At 46.3% G+C, this 24,261-nt stretch overlaps 1 protein-coding gene across 1 annotated transcript in view; it reads left to right on the top strand.

The window, feature by feature from the left end:
- The window catches only part of LOC144497207 (uridine-cytidine kinase 2-like), a 141,261-nt gene extending 117,388 nt beyond the window's left edge, over nucleotides 1-23,873 (top strand). The window contains exon 7 of the mRNA XM_078218105.1: nucleotides 23,345-23,873. Coding sequence (XP_078074231.1) covers nucleotides 23,345-23,361 — 17 coding nt within the window. The 3' untranslated portion in view covers nucleotides 23,362-23,873. The remainder of the gene's footprint in view (nucleotides 1-23,344) is intronic.
- Nucleotides 23,874-24,261: the final 388 nt, after the last annotated feature.

Below are 24,261 nucleotides of genomic sequence, written 5' to 3'. Positions count from 1 at the left end.
TTCTCCACCCATCTAGCCACCTCCCCCTTTATCCCGTGAGATCCAACCTTTTGCACCAACCTACCATGAGGGACTTGTCAGACGCTTTACTAAAGTCCATATAGACGACATCCACGGCCCTCCCCTCGTCAACCATTCTAGTCACTTCTTCAAAAAACTCCACCAGGTTAGTGAGGCACGACCTCCCTCTCACAAAACCATGCTGACTATCGTTAATGAGTTTATTCCTTTCTAAATGCGCATACATCCTATCTCTAAGAATCCTTTCCAACAACTTCCCTACCACGGAGGTCAAGCTAACCGGCCTATAATTTCCCGGGTTATCCTTCCTACCCTTCTTAAATAACGGGATCACATTAGCTATCCTCCAATCCTCTGGGACCTCACCTGTGTCCAGTGACGAGACAAAGATTTGCGTCAGAGGCCCAGCGATTTCATCTCTCGTCTACCTGAGCAGCCTTGGATAGATTCCATCAGGCCCTGGGGATTTGTCAGTCTTTATATTCCCTAAAAAACCTAACACTTCCTCCCTTGTAATGGAGATTTTCTCTAACGGGTCAACACTCCCCTCTGAGACACGCCCAGTCAACACATGCCTCTCCTTTGTGAATACCGACGCAAAGAATTCATTGAGGATCTCCCCTACTTCTTTGGACTCTAAGCATAATTCCCCACTTTTGTCCCTGAGAGGTCCAATTTTTTTCCCTGACAACCCTTTTGTTCCTAACGTATGAATAAAATGCCTTGGGATTTTACTTAATCCTGTCTGCCAAGGACATTTCGTGACCCCTTTTTGCCCTTCTAATTCCTCGTTTGAGTTCTTTCCTACTTTCTTTGTATTCCTCCAGAACTCCCTCCGTTTTTAGCTGCCTGGACCTAACGTACGCCTCTCTTTTCTTTTTGACCAATCCCTCGATTTCCCTGGCTATCCACGCTTCTCGAATCCTACCCTTCCTATCCTTCCTTTTTACAGGCACATGCCTATCCTGCAGCCCTAACAACTGTTCCTTAAAAGACTCCCACATGCCAGATGTGGATTTACCCTCAGACAGCCTCTCCCAATCAACAGCTGCCAATTTCTGCCTAATCCTACTAAAGTTAGCCTTCCCCCAATCCAATACCTTACCCTTGGGACACCACTCATCCTTTTCCATCACTATCCTAAAGCTAACAGAATTGTGGTCACTATTTGCCACATGTTCCCCTACCAAAACTTTGAAGACCTGACTGGGCTCATTCCCCAGTACTAGGTCCAGTATAGCCCCCTCTCTAGTCGGGCTATCTACATATTGTTCCAAAGAACCTTCCTGTACGCATTTTACAAATTCCTCCCCATTCAGACTTCCAGCCCTACGCGATTTCCAGTCTATACCAGGGAAATTGAAGTCTCCCACTACAACAACCCTATTTTTCCTGCACCTATCCATTATCTCCTGACATATCCGTTCTTCCACTTCCCTTGGGCTGTTGGGGGCCCTTCCTGTTTCTGAGCTCCACCCACAGTGACTCGTTACACGACCCCTCTGAATTGTCCTCCCTCTGCACCGCTGTAATATGCTCTCTAACTAACACTGCTACTCCCCCACCTCTTTTGGCCCCTCCTCTGTCTCGCCTAAAACACTTGTACCCCGGAATAGTCAGTTGCCAGTCCTGTCCCTCTTTCAACCAAGTCTCTGTCACCGCAACCACATCCAAATTCCTTGTAAGCATTAAGGCCCTAAGTTCGTCTGTCTTACCTGCTACGCTCCTTGCATTGAAGTAGATGCACTCCAGACCTCCAGGCCCAGTGAGGTCATCCTCCCCCAGAGTGCTCTTGTTCTTTGCCAGCCTTGTCCTGGCCCCAAGCTCGTCCCCAGCCTCTACACTTGTAGACATAATTTTTTGATCCCCACCCCCCCTGCCATATTAATTTAAACCCACCCGAACTGCACTAGCAAAACTCCCAGCTAGGATATTCGTGCCCTTCCAATTTAGTTGTGACCCGTCCTTCTTGTACAGGTGCCCTCCTCTCTTGAAAACTTCCCAGTGATCCAGGAATATGAAGCCCTCCCTCCTGGACCAGTCCTTTAGCCAAGCATTCAATTGTACTATCTCCCTATTCCTAGCCTCACTGGCCCTAGGCATTGGGAGAAGCCCAGAGATTGCCACCCTGGAGGCCCTACTTTTTAGCCTATTTCCCAACTCCCTGAATTGCTCTCGTAGGATCCCCCTGCTCTTCCAATCTACGTCATTTGCACCAATGTGTACAATGACATCCGTTTCTTTATCCTCCCCTTTTAATATGCCTCCTATCCGTTCGGAGACATCCAGTACCCCAGCACCAGGTAGGCAGACTACCATCCTGGAGTCCTGTTCACACCCACAGAATCGCCTGTCCATGCCTCTAACCGACGCGTCCCCCACCACTATTGCTCTCCTAATCCCTCTCTTTCCTTTCCGGGCCACAGAGCCTGACTGTGTGCCAGTGACCTGGTCACTGTGGCTTACCCCTGGAGAGTCATCCTCCTCCACACTATCCAAAACAATATACCTGTTTTGGAGGGGGACAACCACAGGCGACCCCACCACTAATTGCTCACACCCCTCCCCTCTCACACCTGTCACCGAGCCCTTCCTATTATGAGAGACAGCCACTGGAATACTCTCTGGTACGTTACCCTTATGACCTTTACTCCTCCTAACTGTAACCCACGTGTCTTCCCCCTGAGGCCCCGGTGTAACTACTTGCCTATAACTCATGTCTATTTGTCTCTCATTCTCCCTGACTAGACCAAGGTCATCAAGCTGCTGCTCCAGTTCCCTAACACGGTCCCTCAGGAGCTGCAGTTCCACGCACCTGGCGCAAATGTGAACCTCCGGGCGGCTAGGTGTTTCCGGGAACTCCCACATCCCACACTGAAAGCAACAAACTGGCCTATCACTCATAGCTATCCTTTTCCTTTATAGGATTGAAAAAAAATCCTACCCCGCTTCGCCCTTTCCCCCGAAGACCTGTGAGCCAAAGCCCTTACAGCTCACACTCTGCTCCCTGCTCACTCCACTGCCCACTCCCAACGCTGCCCACTCAAAAGTGCGGCCTGCTTTTAAACCCTCCAAAAACTTTCCCAGGCTTCTCCTGGGCCTACTTCCTGTTTTGGAAAAAACCCTCTGATTTTTAACAGAAATTTAACTGAAAAATAAATAAATCAATCAAATGCATAAACACACTCCTTTACCCTCAGCCTGCTTCTGTGGAACAAATCATCACATTAGTAATTAATAGTCCAAATGAAAAAAAAACTCCAAAGCAAAAACGTATGAAAGTAGATATTATGTCTGCACATATTGACTTAGGGTGCATAAAGAACCACAAGGTAAGTCTGGTAACTTGAACACTGGCAGCTCTTTATTGTCAGTGTTCACTGTCCCACAGTCAGATCTAAGACTGCACAACCCGATTCCACACTGGGAGGACCTAATCCCCCAGGGGTCACATGACCCACACTCTTAAAGGGGCAGTACGCACTCCAAACCCCAACATACATATATCACAGTAGACAGTCAAAAGCGAAGACTGACAGTAAAGAAAAGCTCAAAAAGAAGAAATAGAATTTTAAAAAAACATTTAATTGTGTGTTATTTGCAACATGTTCCTAATTCTTGTATTGCTGCTTTTAAAACACTGCTTCAGGAGTATATACAAATTTTGTTCAGTCAGCCCAACACAACATTATGGTGTACTGCAAAAAGTGAATAAAGCATGCAAGCTGCCCAAGGTCAGTGCTATTGTACTGTTTTATAAAGGACGTTGGCATAATCGTACTTTGAACAATGCTGCCTCATGTGCCGGGCTGTCCTCTTCTAAGGCTGATGGTAAAATACTGTACCCGGAATGCTGAGATCAATATTACAGAGGTCAAAGCTGGGATCGTCTTAATTTTCATGACGCATCATTGGTACATTAAGGCATATGACTTAAGGGAATCGCATTTCTAAAACGAGCTCGCATTTCAGTCCCCTACATTTTTGCCTGGAACATGCATTAGGCATTAAATCACACATTAGTAAACGGAACCGTTTTGCTGCCCAAATGCTTTAATGTTTTGATGCACAGGCCAATGCCCATTGCATACAGATGGGTGGCAGTGCCAACAGCTGTCGGTGGAAAACCCCTGCAAGGATGGCCTGCGAGATGATCAGCAATGCAGAAATAACCTTTCCCAAGACAGAGCAAGAAGCTCAGAGGCGTGTGATGCATGTTACAGCAATCTGGTATTCAAATGTCGAGGTTACTGGATCAAGCAGCTCCTGGGGGGGTTGTGGTGGAACGCACCAGCTTTCAAACACTGCATTTTTACTATCAGAGCCTGCTGTGATGCTCCTGTTTCACTGTAGCCATTGGATGGACACATAGAGCAATGAATTCTTGCATCGAGTTACATTTCTTCAGCTGTGACCCAGCTGGCTACACCCTCACTTTCATTCAGAAAGTTGAGCAGAAATCTATGGTGACATTCCAATCCAATACTGAGGGGATGTCACATTGTGTCAAATAAGACTTTAAATTGAGGCTCCCATCCTCTTTCCCCAGTGGACACAGAAGATCCCGTGGCACTATTTTGAGGAAGAGCAGGGAGATGTTATCCACGGTGTTCTGGCCAATACTTGCCCCTCAATGAGAATCAACAGGTCACTATCTCACTGGTGTTTGTGGGAGCTTGCTGTGCGTAAATTGGCTGCTGCATTTCCAACATTACGACGGTGACTACAGTTCAAACGTGCTTTTATTTTCTGTAAACACTTGGGTATGTCCTCTGGTCATGAAAGAGACCTTCTTCCTCTCTTTAGTAAGTGAAGTTGACACATTGGGTGGAATATTCCACTGAGAGGAATTCACAAGGGGAATAATAGTAAAATAACATGGATTTTCATGTTATTTTCCACCACATTTTCATTCATTTTAATCCGGGGGGATGTGGGGGAAAGATTGCGAGCTCACTTTCTTAAGGATGTTGGGGTGGGCCGGTGTGTGATGGCGGTGGGCTCATGGGAATTGCAAAATGATGCAGCTTAAAGGGAATACAATGGGATCAATCATATTGGGATTGGAGGTTCGAAGGGTGTGATCATTGGGGCATTGGGGGTGAAAGTTTCAGTGATAATACAATGCAGGGCCGCCGTAGATCTGCTGTCTGTCATACATCCCACTTCCCACTCTGTGAGCAGAAATTGAATTGCACGCTCAGGATTTCAGCTTCAATAAAAAAACCCTGACGCAGGCAAACGTTTTGAAATTGTTGAGTGAAAGAATCAGCAGGGAACAGATCTGCAGGATTTCTACTTCTGTTCTTTACCCATCTTGGAGGGTGAGCGGTCTTCCGTGTGCCCTTAACCCCCTGTGCAGCCAGAATAAGGTGCCCTTTGGGCAGTATGGTGGCAAAGTACTTAGCATTGCTGCCTCACAATGCCAGGGACCCGGGTTCAATTCCACCCTTAGGTGACCATCTGTGTGGAATTTGTACGTTCTCCCCATGTCTGCATGTGTTTCCTCCGGTTGCTACAGTTTCCCCCAAAGATGTGCAGGTAAGGTGGGTTGGCCATTTTAAATTGCCGCTTAGTGTCCAGGGATGTGTGGGTTGGATGGATTAACCATGGTAAATGCGCAGGGTTATGTGGATAGGGTGAGGAGGTGGGCCTGGGTAAGATGTTCTTTCGACCAGTCAGTGCAAACTCAATGGGTCAAATGGCCTCTTTTTGCACCGGAAGGATTCTATGATACTTTCTACATCTCTCTCCTCCTTTAAGGCTCTTAGACCAAGACAAATCTCTTAGACCAAGCTTTCAGTCACCTGCCCTGTTGCCTCCTTCTTTGGCTCAGTATTCAGTATTCGTCTTCTTACACTTCCTATGAAGCAATGATTCTCAAAGTATGGTCCGTGGTCAGTGAGGGTCCTCCAGGTAGTCAGTGGGCAAGTCAAAGATGCAGCTTACTGATGCACAACACCACAGCCAAGGCTGCACAAGAGAACAGTTAAGAACCCTCATCTCCATGTATCGTCACAGAACTAGACTGGCTCCCATTGTGTCAAGTTGTCATAAGCACGAGCAACAACAATTTAGCTTTACAAACAATATTTAAGTTACCATTAATTTTGCTTGATTAATAGAAAAAAAATATTTGGTTCCCAGAAGAAGATGACTGTGATAATTTTGTGACACATCTTAGCATGTTTCAAATAAGCACATTCTCTTGTGATTTAATGTTTGTACTAATAATAATGATTAATAATTTATTTGCAGCATTTACTAAAGAAAAATGCACATATATATATTATATTCAGTTGTGCCAAAACCACTAAATTTTATTGCAAATAGAATGTGGACGATCAGAACAGCAGGTGGTCTGCGGGGTCTAATGCCCCGTTTATGTGGTCAGTGGATCAAGCTTGCAAATTAGTGCTGCAAAACTTGGGACATTTTATGATGTTATAAGGAAAATTAAGAAAATCGGTCCACGAAGAAACCTTCGAGTGACAGTTCAAGAATAGCTGATGGACATTTCAAATCCATCTTATGTCACAGTGGATAGCTGTTCTTTATGTCAGGTGTCCTGCTGTCTAGCAGGCTCAGATGAATAGTAAAGTGAAGCCTGCCTGAAATTTGAGGCCTCTATCACTGTGGGTCATGCCCAATGGAAAGGACAGCGGATTATATAAAATTGGAAAGGATAAGGGCACGATCTTACCAGCTGTTCACGCCACTGTCCCACTGTGGCGAAGTCGGAGAATTTGGTGGCCAGCCAAATCTCCGTTCACTGCGGCGGGATGGGAAAATCCCGCTAGCATGAACGGTGGTAAGATTCCAGACTAAGTTTCTCGTAATTTAACCATTTGATATTGGTGGAGGCAGTGGCTTAACGATATTGTCACTGAACTACTAATCCAAGGAGTCGGGGTGGAATTTTACTGTCCCGCCTGCCACGGGAATTGTAGCAGGCGGGACACCGACCATGTGAAGGTCCACTGACCTCGGATGGGATTTTCCAGTCTTGGGGCGAGTATGGCCAGAAAATCCCACCCCCTAAGTCTGGGGACTTAGGTTCAAATTCCACCATGGCAGATGGTGAAATTTGAATTTAATAAGAAAACCTGGAATTAAAGTCTAATGAGGATCATGAAACCATTGTTGACTGTTGTAAAAATCCATCTAGTTCACTAATGCCCTTTAGGGAAAGAAATCTGCCATCCTTACATGGTCTGGCCTCCATGTGACTCCAGACCCACAGCAGTGTGGTTAACACTTAAATGTCCTCTTAAATAGCCTCGCAAGCCATTCAGTTTAAGGGCAATTAGAGATGGACAACAAATGCTGGCTTAGCTACACCCATATCCCATGAAAAAATTCTTTTTAAATTTGATTTTGGATTTAATAGCAATTTTATTTGATTTGTGGTGCGTCTCTTTTTGAGCCAAGGAAATGTGTGGATACCACTATAAGCTGCTGATTATCACCAAAGCTCATTCGCAAAGCTAATGGTTTGTGGTTTCTATAGAAAACAGGACCAAATTGTGCAATGCGACTCCCAATGCATAGACAGGAATCCCACGTCATATAAACAGCATTTGAGTTACGAGGATGGAGTTTGAATTGGAGTTCAGATCTGAATGTTCAATGATTTGTACAATGTTCTTACATAATATCACCAAACATTAACCATTAAATACTAAAAGAGAAAATGTTGTCAAAGCTTTGACAAAGAGTCATCTGGACTGGAAACTTCAGCTCTTTTCTTTCCCCACAGATGCTGCCAGACCTGCTGAGATTTTCCAGCATTTTCTCTTTTGGTTTCAGATTCCAGCATCTGCAGTAATTTGCTTTTAACTATTAAATCTACTGTCCATTGCCTTGAGTTTGCATCCATAACTGTTTGTGCCTATATCAAACTGGAGCTCATTAAACATTTGGATGCAAAATTGATGAATCAGGTGTTCCAAAACTGTAAACAAATGGCCCTGATTATCCCTCCCAGGACAGTTGGTTGCTTATTGTTAAGAATGTAACGGTAGTTGGGGACAGTATAGTTATTGGTATAGACACAGCTGTCTGTAGCCAAGAGCAGGAGCCCACATGGCTGTGTTGCCTGCCCAGTGCCAGGGTTTAAAACATCTGCTCTGGACTGGAGAGGAACTTGCAGTTGGAGAGGGAGGATCCAGTGGTCATAGTCCATGTAGGTATCAGCGACATAGATAGAACTAAGAAAGAGGCTCTGCTGAGGGAGTATGAGCATCTAGGGACTAAATTAAAAAGCAGAACTGCAAAAGGTAACCTCTGGATTACTACCTGAGTCATGAGCAAATTGGCGTAGGGTGAGCCAGATTAGAGAGTTAAATTCGTGGCTCAAGGATTGGTGTGGGAGAAATGAATTTTGATTCATGGGGCACTGACACCAGTACTGGGAGAAGTGGGCGCTGTGTCATTGGGATGGGTCTTTACCTGGACTATGCTGGGACAAGTGTTCGGGCAACTTGTGTAACTAAGGCAGTAGGGAGAGCTTTAGACTAAATTGTGGGGGCAAGGGATCAGGTTTGTGAAGATGTGATAAATAAAGAAGACAAGGCAAAAAAGCAATGTAGGAATAAGGAAAACAATGATCAGAGAGTAGTAGGAATGGGCAAAATATACAAATATAAGAGTGCACCAGCAGATAGAGCTAAAGATTACAAAAAAGTAAAAAGATGGAACTAAAGGCTCTGTATCTTAAAGTATTTGGCATTTGTAACAAAACAGGTAAATTGACAGCAGAAATACAAATAAATATGTATGATCAGATAGCCATTACAGAGGCATGGCTGCAGGATGACAAACCAGTGGGGCCTGAATATTCAGGGATACTTGACACTAAGGGAGGACAAAAGGCTAAGCAAAGGTGGAGGGGTAGCTCTGTTAATTAAGAATGACAATACTAAGGATGACAAAGGTACAAAGGAGAGCGATGACCTTTGTTCTAGAGACCAAGGTGTAGCGTCAGTTTGGCCAGAGATAAAGAAATAGTAAAAGTTAGAAGTCACTTGTGGGAGTCGTTCATAGATCTCCAAACAATAACCACACTGTAGGATGGGGTATATTGAAAGAAATAATATGGTCTTCTGAGAAAGGTATGACTATAATCTTGGGAGATTTTAATCTACATACAGATTGAATGAATCATATTAGCAAAAGTAATGTGGAAGATGAGTTTATTGAGTATTTTTGGGACAGTTTCTTATAGCAGCATGTTTTAGCACCAACCAATTTAGCAGGCTCTATTAGACCTGGTAATGTGCAGTGAGACAGGATTAACGCATATTTTGTTACAATGGCCGCGATTCTCCCATCCTGACCCGCAACTTTTCTGGCGGGCCAGGGTGGGAGATGCGCATTGCCAGCCTTGTACCAGGATTTGCACATGCGCCAGGAACGCATGCGCATCTCCCAGAGCCGGCGAACAGTTGCCGGTCAGAACGTGCTGGAAACCGGCGGGAAGGCAGGTAAGTTATTTGAATCTGTTTTAAATGTATTTTAAATATGTTTTCAATCTAATTATCAAGAACTTACCGGTTCTGATTGAATCTCCCACCCCGCCAGGAGTACTTCATTCCTGCGGGGTTCAGACTAGCTCCCCATGTTCAGGGAACTAGTGGGGGACCCTGCCGGAAAGAAGGGGGGGCAATTGGGGCCTCCAGGGGGTCGGGCGGTGGTGCCCCCTGGGCATGGGCACCTTGGCAGTGCCAGCCTGTGCCCCAGCACTGCCCAAGGGGCAATGTGCCCATGCTCAGGGGGCACCTTGGCATTGCCCATCGGGCATTGGGCAGTGCCAAGGGGGGGCCTATTGTGGGCGGGGCCTAGGGGTGATCAGTGGGGGTGGGGGGTCCCACTGCTACTTAGCATGGCAATCAGCCTGGAGTGGAGAGAGGGCAGCGATTGAGGCGGGCTGGTGGGTCTGCCAGGGGGAAGCCTGCCTCCTGGAGGGGTCTGACATCAGGGGGATGTCAGCGGAGGGGGGGGGGGGTCTGCCGGGGTGAGGGGGTGGGGGATCGCCACTGCTGGGTGATGTGGGCTGTACATCAGGGCGCTCCGGGACGGGGGAAGGGTCAGGGCTGGCCCGGGAATTGTTGTGGGGGCCACGATCGGGCTGTGGGGGTGGAGCTGGAGGGGCAGCACTGCGGGGGTCCCGGGCTGGCCAGCGATCAAGCTGGCCAGCAAATGGGGAGTCTGACAGATCGGAGCCACTGCGTATGCGCAGAGTTCCAGAACTGTCAAACTCTGGCGTGAATAGGCCCCGCCCCCTGGGTTTTTAATGAGATTCATGACTGGGACCTCTGCAGTGCACAGAGTGCGGAGATTCAGGTGAAAAGCTGAACTGAGAAAACAGTCGGGATCTAGAACAGTTTTCCCGCCAATTCAGCGCTTTTGGGAGAATCGCGGCCAATGTGTGTAAAACTGGTACAACAATTATCACGGGGGATTTTAATCTACATGTTGATTGGTCAAACCAGGTCAGTCAAGGCAGCCTTGAGGAGGAGTTCATAGAATGTATCCACGATAGCTTCCTTGAACATTATGTAATGAAACCTACGAGGGAGCAAGCTATCCTAGATCTGGTCCTGTGTAATGAGACAGGAATAATTAATGATCTTACAGCTAGGGATCCTCTCAGAAGGAACAATCACAGTATGGTTGAATTTAAAATACAGACGGAGCGTGAGAAGGCAAAATCCAATACCAGTGTCTTGTGCTTAAACAAAGGAGACGACAATGGGATGAGGGAGGAGTTGGCTAAGGTAGACTGGGAGCAAAAACTTTATGGTGGGACAATTGAGGAACAGTGGAAGACTTTCAAAGCGATCTCTCACAGTACTCAGCAAAAGTATAGACCAGTGATAAGGAAGGACCGTAGAAAAAGAGATAATCAGCAATGGATATTTAAAGAAATAAAGGATGGTATCAAATTGAAAGAAAATACATACAAAGTGGCAAAGATTAGTGGGAAACTAGAGGATTGGGAAATCTTTAAAGGTCAAGAGAAAGCCATGAAAAAAGCTATAAAGAAAAGTAAGATAGATTATGAGAATAAACTAGCTCAGAATATAAAAACAGATAGCAAAAGTTTCGACAAATATATAAAACAAAAAAGAGTGGCTAAAGTAAACATTGGTCCTTTAGAGGATGAGAAGGGGGATGTAATAACTGGAAATGAGGAAATGGCCGAGGCATTGAACAGATATTTTGTGTCAGTCTTCACAGTGGAAGACACAAATAACATGACAAATATTGATGACAAGAAAGCTATGGCAGGTGAGGACCGAGAAACTATCATTGCCACTAAAGTGGTAGTGTTGGGCAAGCTAATGGGGCTAAAGGTAGACTAATCTCCTGGCCCTGATGGAATGCATCCCAGGGTACTAAAAGAGATGGTGGGAGAAATAGCAAATGCGCTGGTGGTAATTTACCAAAATTTGCAGGACTCTGGTGTGGTTCCCGCAGATTGGAAAACAGCAAATGTGACGCCACTGTTTAAAAAAGGAGGTAGACAAAAGGCGGGTAACTATAGGCCGGTTAGCTTAACTTCTATAGTGGGGAAAATGCTTGAATCTACCATCAAGGAACAAATAGCGAGACATCTGGATATCAATTATCCCATTGGGAAGATGCAGCATGGGTTCATGAAAGACAGTTAATGTTTGAAAATTTTGTGGAATTCTTTGAGAACATTACATGCGCGGTGGACAATGGGGAACCTGTGGATGTGGTGTATCTGGATTTCCAGAAGGCATATGACAAGGTGCCGCACCAAAGACTGCTACATAAGATAACGGTGCACAGTGTTGCGGGTAATGTATTAGCATAGATAGAGGATTGGTTAACTAACAGAAAGCAAAGAGTGGGGGTAAATGGGTGTTTTTCTGGTTGGCGATCAGTGACTAGTGGTGTGCCTCAGGGATCAGTGTTGGTACCGCAATTGTTTACGATTTACATAGATGATTTGGAGTTGGGGACCAAGTGTAGTGTGTCAAAATTCGCAGATGACACTAAGATGAGTGGCAGCGCAAAATGTGCAGAGGACGCTGAAAATCTGCAAAGGGATATAGATAGTCTAAGTGAGTGGGCAAGGGTCTGGCAGATGGAGTACAATGTTGGTAAATGTGAGGTCATCCATTTTGGTAGAAATAACAGCAAAATGGACTATTACTTAAATAGTAAAAAATTGCAGCATGCTGCTGTGCAGAAGGGCTTGGGTGTCCTTATGCATGAATCCCAAAAAGTTGGTTTGCAGGTGCAGCAGGTAATTAAGAAGGCAAATAGAATTTTGTCCTTCATTGCTAAAGGGATGGAGTTTAAAAACAGCGAGGTTATGTTGCAGCTGTATAAGGTGCTGGTGAGGCCACACCTGGAGTACTGTGTACAGTTTTGCTCTCCTTACTTGAGAAAGGATATACTGGCACTGGAGGGGGTGCAGAGGAGATTCACTAGGTTGATTCCGGAGTTGAGAGGGTTGGCTTATGAGGAGAGACTGAGTAGACTGGGGCTATGCTCATTGGAATTCAGAAGAATGAGGGGAGATTTTATAAAAACATATAAGATTATGAAGGGAATAGATAAGATAGAAGCAGGGAAGTTGTTTCCACTGGCGGCTGAAATTAGAACTAGGGGGCATGGTCTCAAGATAAGGGGGAGCAGATTTAGGACTGAGTTGAGAGGAACTTCTTCACACAATGGATTGTGAATCTGTGGAATTCCCTGAAGCAGTTGAGGCTACCTTACTGAATGTTTTTAAGGCAAGGATAGATAAATTTTTGAACAGTAAAGGAATTAAGGGTTATGGTGAGCGGATGGTTAAGTGAAGCTGAGTCCACAAAAAGGTCAGCCATGATCTTATTGAATGGCGGAGCAGGCTCAAAGGGCCAGATGGCCTACTCTTGTTCCTAGTTCTTATGTTCTTATGTAATTAGTAATCTCTTAGTGAAGACACCCCGAAGCAGCAGTGATCATGATATGATTGAATTTCTCTTTTGGTTTGAGGGAGAGGATTGGATCTATAACTAGAGTTTTAAACCTAAACATATTTTAAAAAGAAAATAGTAAGTGAAGTAAGTGTTGGTCATCTAGAGTGTGAGAATGGGGGATTAATAATGGAAAATAAGGAAATGGTGTAAAAATTGAACAAATATTTTGTTTCTGTCTTCACAGTAAGAATACAAATAACTTCCCGGTAATAGTTGTGAATCAGGAGGTGAAAGAGAAGGAAGAACTTAAAACAATTACAAAGAGTATTGAGAATATTATTAGAACTAAAAACTAACAAGACCCCAGGTCTGGATGGACTTCATCCAAGGATCTTAAAAGAAGTGGCTGCTGAGATAGTAGATGCATTGCTTTTAATCTTGCAAAATTCTGTAGATTCTGGAAAGGTCTCATCAGATTGTAAAATAGCAAAGGTGACTCCTCTATTCAAGAAAGGAGGGAGATGGAAAGCAAGAAACTGCAGGCCAGTTAACTTAACATCTGTGGTAATGAGTTTGCTGGAATCTATTGAGGAGGTTATAGCGCTGCACTTCGAAAATCTCAATGCAATCGAACAGAGTCAACAGGGTTTTGTGAAAGCGAAATCATGTTTGATGAATTTATTTCAGTTCTTTGAAATAACAAGCAACATGGATAAAGGGGAACGGATGTCATGTACTTAGAATTCCAGGAGGTAGATGACAAGGGGTGCATCATAGAATCATAGAATCCCTACAGTGCAGAAGGAGGCCATTCGGCCCATCGAGTCTGCACCGACCACAATCCCACCCAGGCCCTACCCCCACATATTTTACCCGCTAATCCCTCTAACCTACGCATCTCAGGACTCTAAGGGGCAATTTTTAACCTGGCCAATCAACCTAACCCGCACATCTTTGGACTGTGGGAGGAAACCGGAGCACCCGGAGGAAACCCACGCAGACATGAGGAGAATGTGCAAACTCCACACAGACAGTGACCCGAGCCGGGAATCGAACCCGGGACCCTGGAGCTGTGAAGCAGCAGTGCTAACCACTGTGCTACCGTGCAGGTGGAGTGAGAATTCTGAACACACTTTGCAGGGGAAAATGCATTGTTCATCGCATCCCTACAATGCAGAAGGAGGCCATTTGGCCCATCGAGTATTTACCGACCATGATCCCATCCAGGCCCTATTCCCACAACCCCAGATATTTAACCTACTGACACTCAGGTCAATTTAGCATGGCCAATCAACTCAACCTGCACATTTTTGGAGTGTGGGAGAAAACTAGAGCACCCGGAGGAAACCCACGCAGACACGGGGAGAATATGCAAACTCCACACAGACAATGACCCGAGGTCGGATTTGAACCCAGGTCCCTGGCGTTGTAAAGCAGCAGTGCTAACCACTGTGCCACCATGCCGATTGAAGATGAGACTAATTAGGCATTGTGCTGACCTCAAAATCCTTTAAGCCAGGAGCATAAAGGGATGAAGCAAATGCCTTTCCTTTAGGAGTAAGATAGGGGAAGGTCGGAGGGACAAGTGGTGCGACTGGAAGATGGGATGAGGGAGTCAGAGGAAAGTGAAAGGAAAGGAGGATCTGGAGAGGCATTGATATTTACTGATAGATAGCTGCTTTTTGTTCAAGCATTGACTATCTTGTGACACAACTCCGAAGCAGAATTAATGGTTCTCGTGAAGATATCGGAGATCGAAAGTCCTAATTTCCCCAACTGAGAAAGACTGACGAGAAAAAGAGGTGGGTCAGTGAAACCGAAATGTAGAACATGCTGAGGTTTTAGTCCAGCTCTCCGCGTACTGCTGAGCACCTCCTCAAGGGACGCTTCTGTCGAATTTTAAATTGCACCTTATTCTTATTATCAGCACATTCTCAACACTGCACACTATTGATTTACGATCTATGTCCAAAGCCTGCCTTTCATTTTATGCTGAACACAAAATGTGCTATTCCTAAAATAGCAAGATAGCTGTTAACATTTGACAGGACTGGTGTTCCTGTGATCATTTGAGCAGAACAGTTTATAAATCCAAAATTAACATGTTGACACTATGTTTGGTATATAACACTACTCGTGTAACCTTTTATTTGCTTGGAAGGGGAATCACTGGGGCCGTGAATAATATCATAAGGCATTTTGCCCATCAGAAACACACCTACATCCATGGGGGCGATTCTCCCAGCCCGCTGCGCTGCTCGAGTAGGGGGGAGAGATTGAGGCTGGCTGGGGAGGGGGTGGGGAAACATTGGGGCTGGTCGCCGCAGGCTTCCCGCTGGGCGTCGTGGCCTCTGGGTGTCTCCCAGGCAAAGATCTCTGACGTTATCAGCTCCGCACCGGAAATCGATGCAGAGCCGATTATCATATGCAAATGTCATGGTAATTGACATTTGCATATGATTAGCCTGCCTGGGACGGAATTCCCCAGGTCCGCTAGCATTCACCTCCCTCCCCCCCACCCGCCCCCCCCTGCCAGGAGGGGTTTACTACTGCTCCCCACTAACTGGAATAAGTGCCCTGGCCCCGCTGGAGGGAAGAGAGGACATTGAGGACCACCCCCCCCCCCCCACCCCACCGGGAGGTTGGGAGTTAGAGGGGGGTGCCCCTAGAGGGTGTGCCAGCTTGACATCCTGGCACTGAGAAAGGAACAATCTGGCACTACCCACTGGGCACCGGGCAGTGCCAAGGGGCCAGGGCCAGAGGGGGCGTAGTGTTCTGTGGGCGGGGCTTACTGGGGACGATCAGTGTGGGGAGAGGACCCACTGCCACTCTGCAATCGGAATCGGTGTGGGAGGGAAGGAGTGACGGTGATCGGGGCTGGCCATCCGCATTGGGGGCAGGGAGGGGTGCGGGTTCGGGACTGTTGGGGGGGGGGGGGTGGGGATTGTCATCTGGGGTGATGGTTTGGTCTGTCTGTGGAGATTGGGGCTGGCTGGGGAGGGGGTGGGGAGACATTGGGGCTGGTCATCGGGATTGGGAGGGTGGGACTGTCTCGGGGGAGGAGGTGGAGGAGGGGAGATTGGGGAGATTGGGGTTAGCCAACGGGTGGGAGGTTCGGGAGGCCCGAGGAGGTCCGAGAGGCCAGCAATCAGGGGGTGGGAGGGTCGTAAGGCCAGCGATTGGGGGTTGCGGGGCTGACCAGCGATTGGAAGCCAGTGATCTGGGGGCTGGCAATGCGGTGAGGGGGTGGGGGGGGGGGGTGCACTGTACATGCGCCAATATCCGCTCTGAAAGATTGGTGCATACACAATGGCCCCTCAGCACTGTGCTGCTGGCCTCTCCAGCATGAACAGGCTCCACCCACTGATTTCCCAAGTGATGCACAGAGTGTCGGAGAGTCTGGAAATCACGCTAAAACAAAAACGGTGGGATTTACTCCCATTTTGGAGTACTCCCACTGGTAAGTTTTTTTGGGAGAATCCCGGCCCACCTTTCCTTTTATTTACAAATAGCATGACCAGGGGTCCTAGGATGGCCTATGGGTGAATGGTCTGTACTCTACAGGAAGCTACCAGATTGGGTGGTTCGAGGTTCAGACTGCCAGTGAAGGAATATTGGAAGGGTACTAGCATGAGTGAGCATCTCCTGGGAAAAGGAGAGAGGGAGGGAGAATTGAGAACTCAAAACACAAGATCCTGGGGCTCATCAGCAGGGATGCTTCACCTGAAAATAAATTTTTCCCCTGTAGCAGAAGGTTAGTATTTCATTTCAGTGCTGGCCTGTTTTGTATATTGCCCCCCCCCTCCCCCACCTGGCGACACTGGGGGCATTCCATATTCCCTTCTCCCCCTTCACCCCCTGCCCCCAAGACAGCTTGGTGAGGTGATGGCTTAGTGGTATTATCACTGGACTATTAATCCAGAAACTCAGCTAATGTTCTGAGGACCCAGGTCTGAATCTCGCCACGGCAGATGGTGGAATTTGAATTCAATAAAAAAGATGATGACCATGAAACCATTGTCGATTGTCGGAAAAAGCCATCTGATTCATTAATGTCCTTTAGAGAAGGAAATCTGCTGTCCTTACTTGGTCTGGGCTACGCATGACCCCAGAGCCACGACAATGTGGTTGACTCTCAACGGCCCTAGGGCAACTGGAAAGGGCAATAAATGCTGGCCAGCCAGCGACGCCCATGACCCATGAATGAATAAAAAAAACTAATTACAGTGATGTTTAAGTGAAAGTATTCCAAGTCTATGCAATGGTTATCTAGTGTTATGTGAAACTATTTTTAAAAATGTATCAATATGGTTTTAGGAAATAATAAACTAAATGAATTGACTGAGCACAAGTCAGCTACTTGAAGCAATTCTGATAAGAACAGGTTTGTTCAATGTGCAAACAGCTTTGCCATTTACCTCTCAAATTGCCTATCTAATCATTTCCTACAGCTTTTGGAAAGTGATTTCATTGTACCTCCAAGCGATTTCAAGTGTCTGGCTTACTGATATATTGTAATGGCTCAGTTAAGCAAAGTAATGGGTGAAAGATAATCATTCTAATACAAGCATTGTCCATTTAACATAATGTATATCTGTGAGATATTACTGCAATTGAGGATTTTCATCTTTTGTGACCCTGTTAAGTATGATTGTTTTCCATGCGGATTGATGCTCCTCAAGCCCCCCCAGTATCGAATGGCATTGTTCAGATTCAGAGATGTATTGATTTTTAATGAAAGCGGCGCTGCCATTTAAATCAGAGTGACTCATGGTCCCGAGAGTGCAAGACAACACAGCACAAGCAAATATTTACTTCAGCTCCTCGCAACAGTCCTGAAGGCCGCAAAGACACATAGTGCTGACCCGCAACCAGCCTTGAATGAAGGATGTCAGGTCTGAAGAGGCTAGAGCCGGCAGACGCAAAAAAAATTTCATCCAATTAACTCAGCCGTAATATAAATTAACAAACATTCTTCAGGCATCGGTACAAATGCTGATGTTATCCCTCAGAAATGGTCACTGTGGTAAGTACTCATTCTGAGGGAAGCATTGGTCACAAGATGCATGATAACAGATTGATCAAGAAATCTGACAGGACGCAGATCTTATGCTACTTGCCCATTTACATGGCTGTAGTAAGCAGCCAATGCTAGGCACAGGCTGTTGAGTGGCTGTAGTCTCGAGCAGGACCCCCAAAGTTGTGAAAGGCCAGCGCTGGTTCAAGCAAGCCAACACTTCATAAAGTCAACCTACACCTTTTAAAGGGGTGGGATAGACCATATAGGACAGGAATGAGGAGACATTTCTTCACCCAAAGAGTGGTGAGCCTGTGGAATTCATTACCACAGGAAGTAGTTGATGCCAAAACATTGAATGTATTCAAGAGGTGGCTCAATATAGCACTTGGGGCGAATGGGTTCAAAGGTTATGAGGAGAAAGCAGGATTAGGCTACTGAGTTGGACAATCAGCCATGATCATGATGAATGGCGGAGCAGGCTCGAAGGGCCAAATGGCCTCCTCCTGCTCCTATCTTCTATGTTTCTATGAGATGCATTCTAGAACATAGAAAAACTACAGCACAAACAGGCCCTTCGGCCCACAAGTTGCGCCGGTCATGTCCCTACCTACCTAGGCCTATATATAGGATTACCTATAACCCTCAATCCTATTAAGTCCCATGTACTCATCCAGAAGACTCCTAAAAGACCCTATCGAGTTTGCCTCCACCACCATTGACGGCAGCCGATTCCACTCGCCCACCACCCTCTGAGTGAAAAACTTACCCCTGACATCTCCTCTGTACCTACTCCCCAGCACCTTAAACCTGTGTCCTCTCGTAGCAGCCATTTCAGCCCTGGGAAAAAGCCTCTGAGAATCCACCCGATCTATACCTCTCAACATCTTGTACACCTCTATCAGGTGTCCTCTCATCCTTCGTCTCTCCAAGGAGAAAAGACCGAGCTCCCTCAACCTATCCTCACAAGGCATGCCACCCAATCCAGGCAACATCCTTGTAAATCTTCTCTGCACCCTTTCGATAATTTCTGCATTCTTCCTGTAATGAGGCGACCAGAACTGAGCACAGTACTCTAAGTGGGGTCTGACGAGGGTCTTATAAAGCTGCATCATTATCTCCCGACTCCTAAACTCAATCCCTCGATTGATGAAGGCCAGCACACCATATGCCTTCTTAACCACCTCCTCCACCCGCGAGGCCAATTTAAGAGTCCTATGGACCCGGACCCCAAGGTCCTTCTGATCCTCTACACTGCTAAGAGTCTTACCCTTGATATTATACTCCTTCATCCCATTTGACCTGCCAAAATGTACCACTACACATTTATCCGGGTTGAAGTCCATCTGCCACTTCTCCGCCCAGTCTTGCATCCTATCTATGTCACGCTGCAGCTTCTGACATCCCTCCAAACTATCCACAACACCACCAACCTTCGTATCATCAGCAAACTTACCAACCCATCCATCCATTTCCTCATCCAGGTCATTTATGAAAATGACAAACAGCAAGGGTCCCAGAGCAGATCCCTGGGGCACTCCACTGGTGACCGATCTCCATTCAGAAAAAAACCACTCTCTGCCTTCTGCAGGCAAGCCAGTTCTGGATCCACAAGGCAACAGCCCCTTGGATCCCATGCCCTCTCACTTTCTCGAGAAGTCTTGCATGGGGGACCTTATCGAACGCCTTGCTGAAGTCCATGTAAACCACATCTACCGCTTTTCCTTTGTCAACGTGATTAGTCACATTTTCAAAGAACTCCACCAGGCTCGTAAGGCACGATTTGCCTTTGACAAGGCCGTGCTGACTACTTTTGAGCATGCTAAACATCTCTAAATGTTCATAAATCCTGTCCCTCAGGATCTTCTCCATCAACTTACCAACCACTGAGGTTAGACTCACCGGTCGGTAATTTCCTGGGCTATCCCTATTCCCTTTCTTGAATATAGGAACCACATCCGCAATCCTCCAATCCTCTGGAACCTCTCCCGTCTCCATCGACGACGCAAAGATTATCGCCAGAGGCTCTGCAATCTCTTCCGTCGCCTCCCACAGTACCCTGGGGTACATCCCATCTGGTCCCGGCGACTTATCTATCTTGATGCTATTCAAAATTCCCAACACATCCTCTTTCTTAATGTCGACAAACTCAATCTTCTCAGTCCGCTGCAATCCTGTAGTACAACTACCCAGGTCTTTTTCCATCGTGAATACCGAGGTAAAGTATTCATTAAGCAACTCTGCTATTTCTTCCGGTTCCGTACAGACTTTCTCACCTTCACATTTTATAGGTCCTATTCCTTCACATCTCATCCTTTTACTCTTCACATATTTTTAGAACGCCTTAGGGTTCTCCTTAATCTTACCTGCCAAGGCCTTCTCGTGACCCCTTCTGGCTCTCCTAATTTCTGGCTGGAGCCCATGCGGGAATTTGTTGTTCAATGAAGTCTGAGGTGAAAAAGGGGCAAAAATGATACAACATGGCCGATTTTCCAGTGTAGCACTGGAGGCCTTGGATAGGGTGCTTCAGGGAAGGGAGAGATTCCAATGCTCTGCGTTGGAAAGTCAGGAGGCTTTCCAGATGAATTCTCAGAAGGCAGCAGGGCCAGAGAGCTGTGGCAGCCAAGCCAGGAGTCTAGATTAGACACTGTCACATGAAGTTCAATCATCTCACATCAGTGGTCAAGATTTGTGAGTGTATCTTCAAATGCCATCTCACACCATCACTAGTCTTGCATACTGTTCAATTCACTGGACACCTGTTTCTCACCTACCCAACAATCTCTTAACAGTCACGATCAACACTGAACATTTATATCTTTATCTCACCCTCTCACATATGACACTGTGTAAAGCCCCACATCTACATCTCACAGGTTTCACACACTACAAGCTATTCCATCATGGCAGCCACATCAAACAAACACACTGCCCCACACTCACTGTTACTTTTCCACCTCTTGCAGAGGTAGTGCACAACAGAGGCAGCAGCACCTAATTATTGGAGGACAGGCATGGCTTCGTGTACTCACCCTGCTGGAGGAGACAATGTGCGTGATCATTGATGTGGAGATGCCGGCGTTGGACTGGGGTAAACACAGTAAGAAGTCTCACAACACCAGGTTAAAGTCCAAATAAACCTGTTGGACTTTAACCTGGTGTTGTGAGACTTCTTACTGTGATCATTGGAACAGTCATGACTGTGCCTGTGGTCAGATGCGGAGCTAAGATTATCAGAGGTGATGACATCCTCGTACCTAATCCTCCTTCTCAAATCCCACTTCCTCATCCCTCAATCTCTTCTGATTTGCGAACTCTAAATGATAGAAACATGCACTTCTCGCTATCCCACACCCTCCCTTCACCACAACCTTATCCTTTGCTTTACTCTCTTTAGTTACCCAGTCACTGCAACCTGGGAAATATCATCTGTTTCAGCCTGGAAGGAGTCAGATGCATAAAGGTTCATGGCCATGGTCTCTATCAGAGTCACTGGCAATGTTGTCCTCACTCTACTCTGAGGCTATGGGTCAGCCTGCAACAGGTGAAACATTTCTGTGAGGATGTCCTTAGTGAAGAGGAGGTATCTAACAGATTGTCTCCCACTAAGGTTCAGGTAAGTGAATTACCCCCCCTGAACACCCTGGGTGGAAATGGCTGCTTATTAAGAGCCCTCCTCCTCCTCTCTCTTCCAACCACTTGCCCTGTTCTTTGCTGCCTCTACTCATTCAACGGTCATGCTGTACGCCAAAGGAAATACAAACTATCAAAGAGCACGATCCCAATAACTGCCAAGTAGCTTGAGGTTAGGTTTGGGCCCACCTTGGCAGGTGTGGCCCGGCAAGCTTTAATAATTCTTCAGACACTCTGACTTCCTTCTTCACTGGAAGTAAGGCATATTGTGATTATAATGTTTCTTGAGAACTAACCATCGCATAGAGCAGATCAAACATGATACCAGAGCTTGAAGGGTTAACTAACTAGGACAAGTTGCATACATTTGGCTTGTATTATCTTGTGTTTAGAAGGCCCAAGGGTGATGTAATTACGATTTTAAAATAATTGGCAATTCAATCGGATGGATACAGTAAGTATCTGGTGAGGCAATCTAGAATAAGCGGGCATAATCTAAAAAATTAAATCTAGGTCACTTCAAATTACAATCATGAATCAATTTCCCATGCAAAAAAAGACAGTGCAAATCTGGAACACTTCCTTCAAAGGCTGTGGATTCTGGGTCAATTGAAGCCTCAATGGCTGAGATCCATTGAGTTTCGTTAAATATGGGCCTCAGGAGATGTGGTGCTAAGATATGTAACTAGAATTGTGGCACGGATTACCATGATCCGACTAGCAGAACCAGTGATATGGCCTACTCCTCTTCTTGGACCTGTCTCACTCTATCAGTCCCTCAAAGCAAGATGGACACGTGTCACAGAACCGGGAAACTCCCCCACTCTTACCACCTGTCATAGGCGTATCAGAAGAATTTACAGGTTGACAGTCAACTTCTGGGCCAACACTGCGAACGCACCTTCTGTGGCCATCAGGGGATTTGAAACTGGAGCCTCTGGCTCAGAGGCAGAGACACTACTCACTGCGCCACAAACCTCCTGTCTCCTCTTCCTAATACATTGAGATTGGCCAATTTGTCAGTCATCAATCTTCCAGAGGAGTACATGAAACTGGACCTGGCCCAAATCCACATTTTCACTTCAGAAATCCACAATTCACACGTTTGATAGAAACGTGTTTATTGCCCATTCATGTTGGCGTTGCGGGTATTGTTTGAGATGTACAAACTTATTTCATATTTAATGTTCATTATTTTCATTCACCAACCAGCATGCCAACACATTGGTCGGAATTTTGCCGGCACGCCCGCTCCGATTCTCGGGGTGGGTGAGGCTCGGAGAACGGCATTCTCTGTTGTCCTCGGGCGGGATCGTACAAACCTTGGGCGGACATGCTAGTAAAACGTTGCCTATTGTGTGACAAGGGCAAAAGGAAAGTGTAGGGACGGGTAGGGCATCATCCCTAACAAATGACAGCAGGATCCATATGTTTAAAGAGGTGAATGCGATGTTTTGTAGGAGTTTAGGAGCGCAGTGTGATGGGTAAATAAGAAATCCAGCAAGAAGAAAATCCTTCTTCTGGAATATAATGCTCAGATAGTGTAATTTTGGATCAGGTCAGAACAGGGTTCTGAGTGAGCAGCTCATTCAATGTTTTCATGGGTGTTCTCAATCCTGGGAGAGTTTACAGATGAAAGGTGGAGTACCATTGTGTCACGCCAGTGATGAGCAACAGCAAACTGTCTAGACTTGATGTGTACATAATCAAGTGCATCTTGATGTTGTTGCAGAAGCAGACAGGCACTGACAACATGACAGCTAAATCACAGCATTCAAGCCACTGAGAGAGTAACTGAACAACCAGCTGGGATCAAGATCCGCACACAGTCATCCTCACTATTTCCAGTCGATGAATAGTTACCATCCCTCCAAGACTGACCCGGAATCTCCCGGGATTGAAGAACAATCTCCCGGACACCGTTATGTACAACTGGAGAAAAACTCAGGGAAATTTTAAAAGATTTTGGGTGAGATTCTCCAGCCTCCCAGCCGCATGTTTCCCGCCAGCGGGAGGTGGCGCATTGTTTGCTAGCGGTGAGATTCCCTGGTTCCGCCGCTGTCAATGGGAATTCCCATTGACGTCACCCAGTGCCAGTGGGAACCTCACGGGCGGAGGTGCGCTGCCAGCTGGACTGGAGAATCCCACCGGCGTGAACGACCGAAGAATCCCGGCCAGTATTTTTATATATTTTCATTGAAAATATTTAAATGGGGAAGGTGTAGGAAAGTGGGGGGAATAAAGTCAGCTATCCAACTGGGTAATGAGTCTTTTTGTTTTCCAATTGGTGTAAGAAGACAGCACGCCACAAGGATGGATGTGCTCTCCAACTAATGGTGGAGTGTGGGGGCAAGTCATAATGAAACCTCTAGGAATACATTTCATCACAACTAACAATTGACAACCCTATCGATGAGGCATGCTGTATGTTTCTATGTTTCTAACTCGTTGTTGAGGACAATGGGAGAGGAACTGAATTCTGTCAATCCTGTCCTTTTATTGGAAAATTGGCATGGGGATTGGGAAGGATTGGGGTGTGTTCCCACGGAAGAGACTCAGCTCGCAAATCTGTAGTTGTTGACTTGCAGGTGTCCAAGACTGAGGGTGAGATTTTCCGGCGTTTCCCGCCAGCGGGATTTTCCAGTCTGC

The sequence above is a fragment of the Mustelus asterias genome, chromosome 8 (genome assembly GCF_964213995.1).
Source record: "Mustelus asterias chromosome 8, sMusAst1.hap1.1, whole genome shotgun sequence".
NCBI lineage: Eukaryota > Metazoa > Chordata > Chondrichthyes > Carcharhiniformes > Triakidae > Mustelus > Mustelus asterias.
This window is presented reverse-complemented; position numbering and strand designations above follow the sequence as displayed.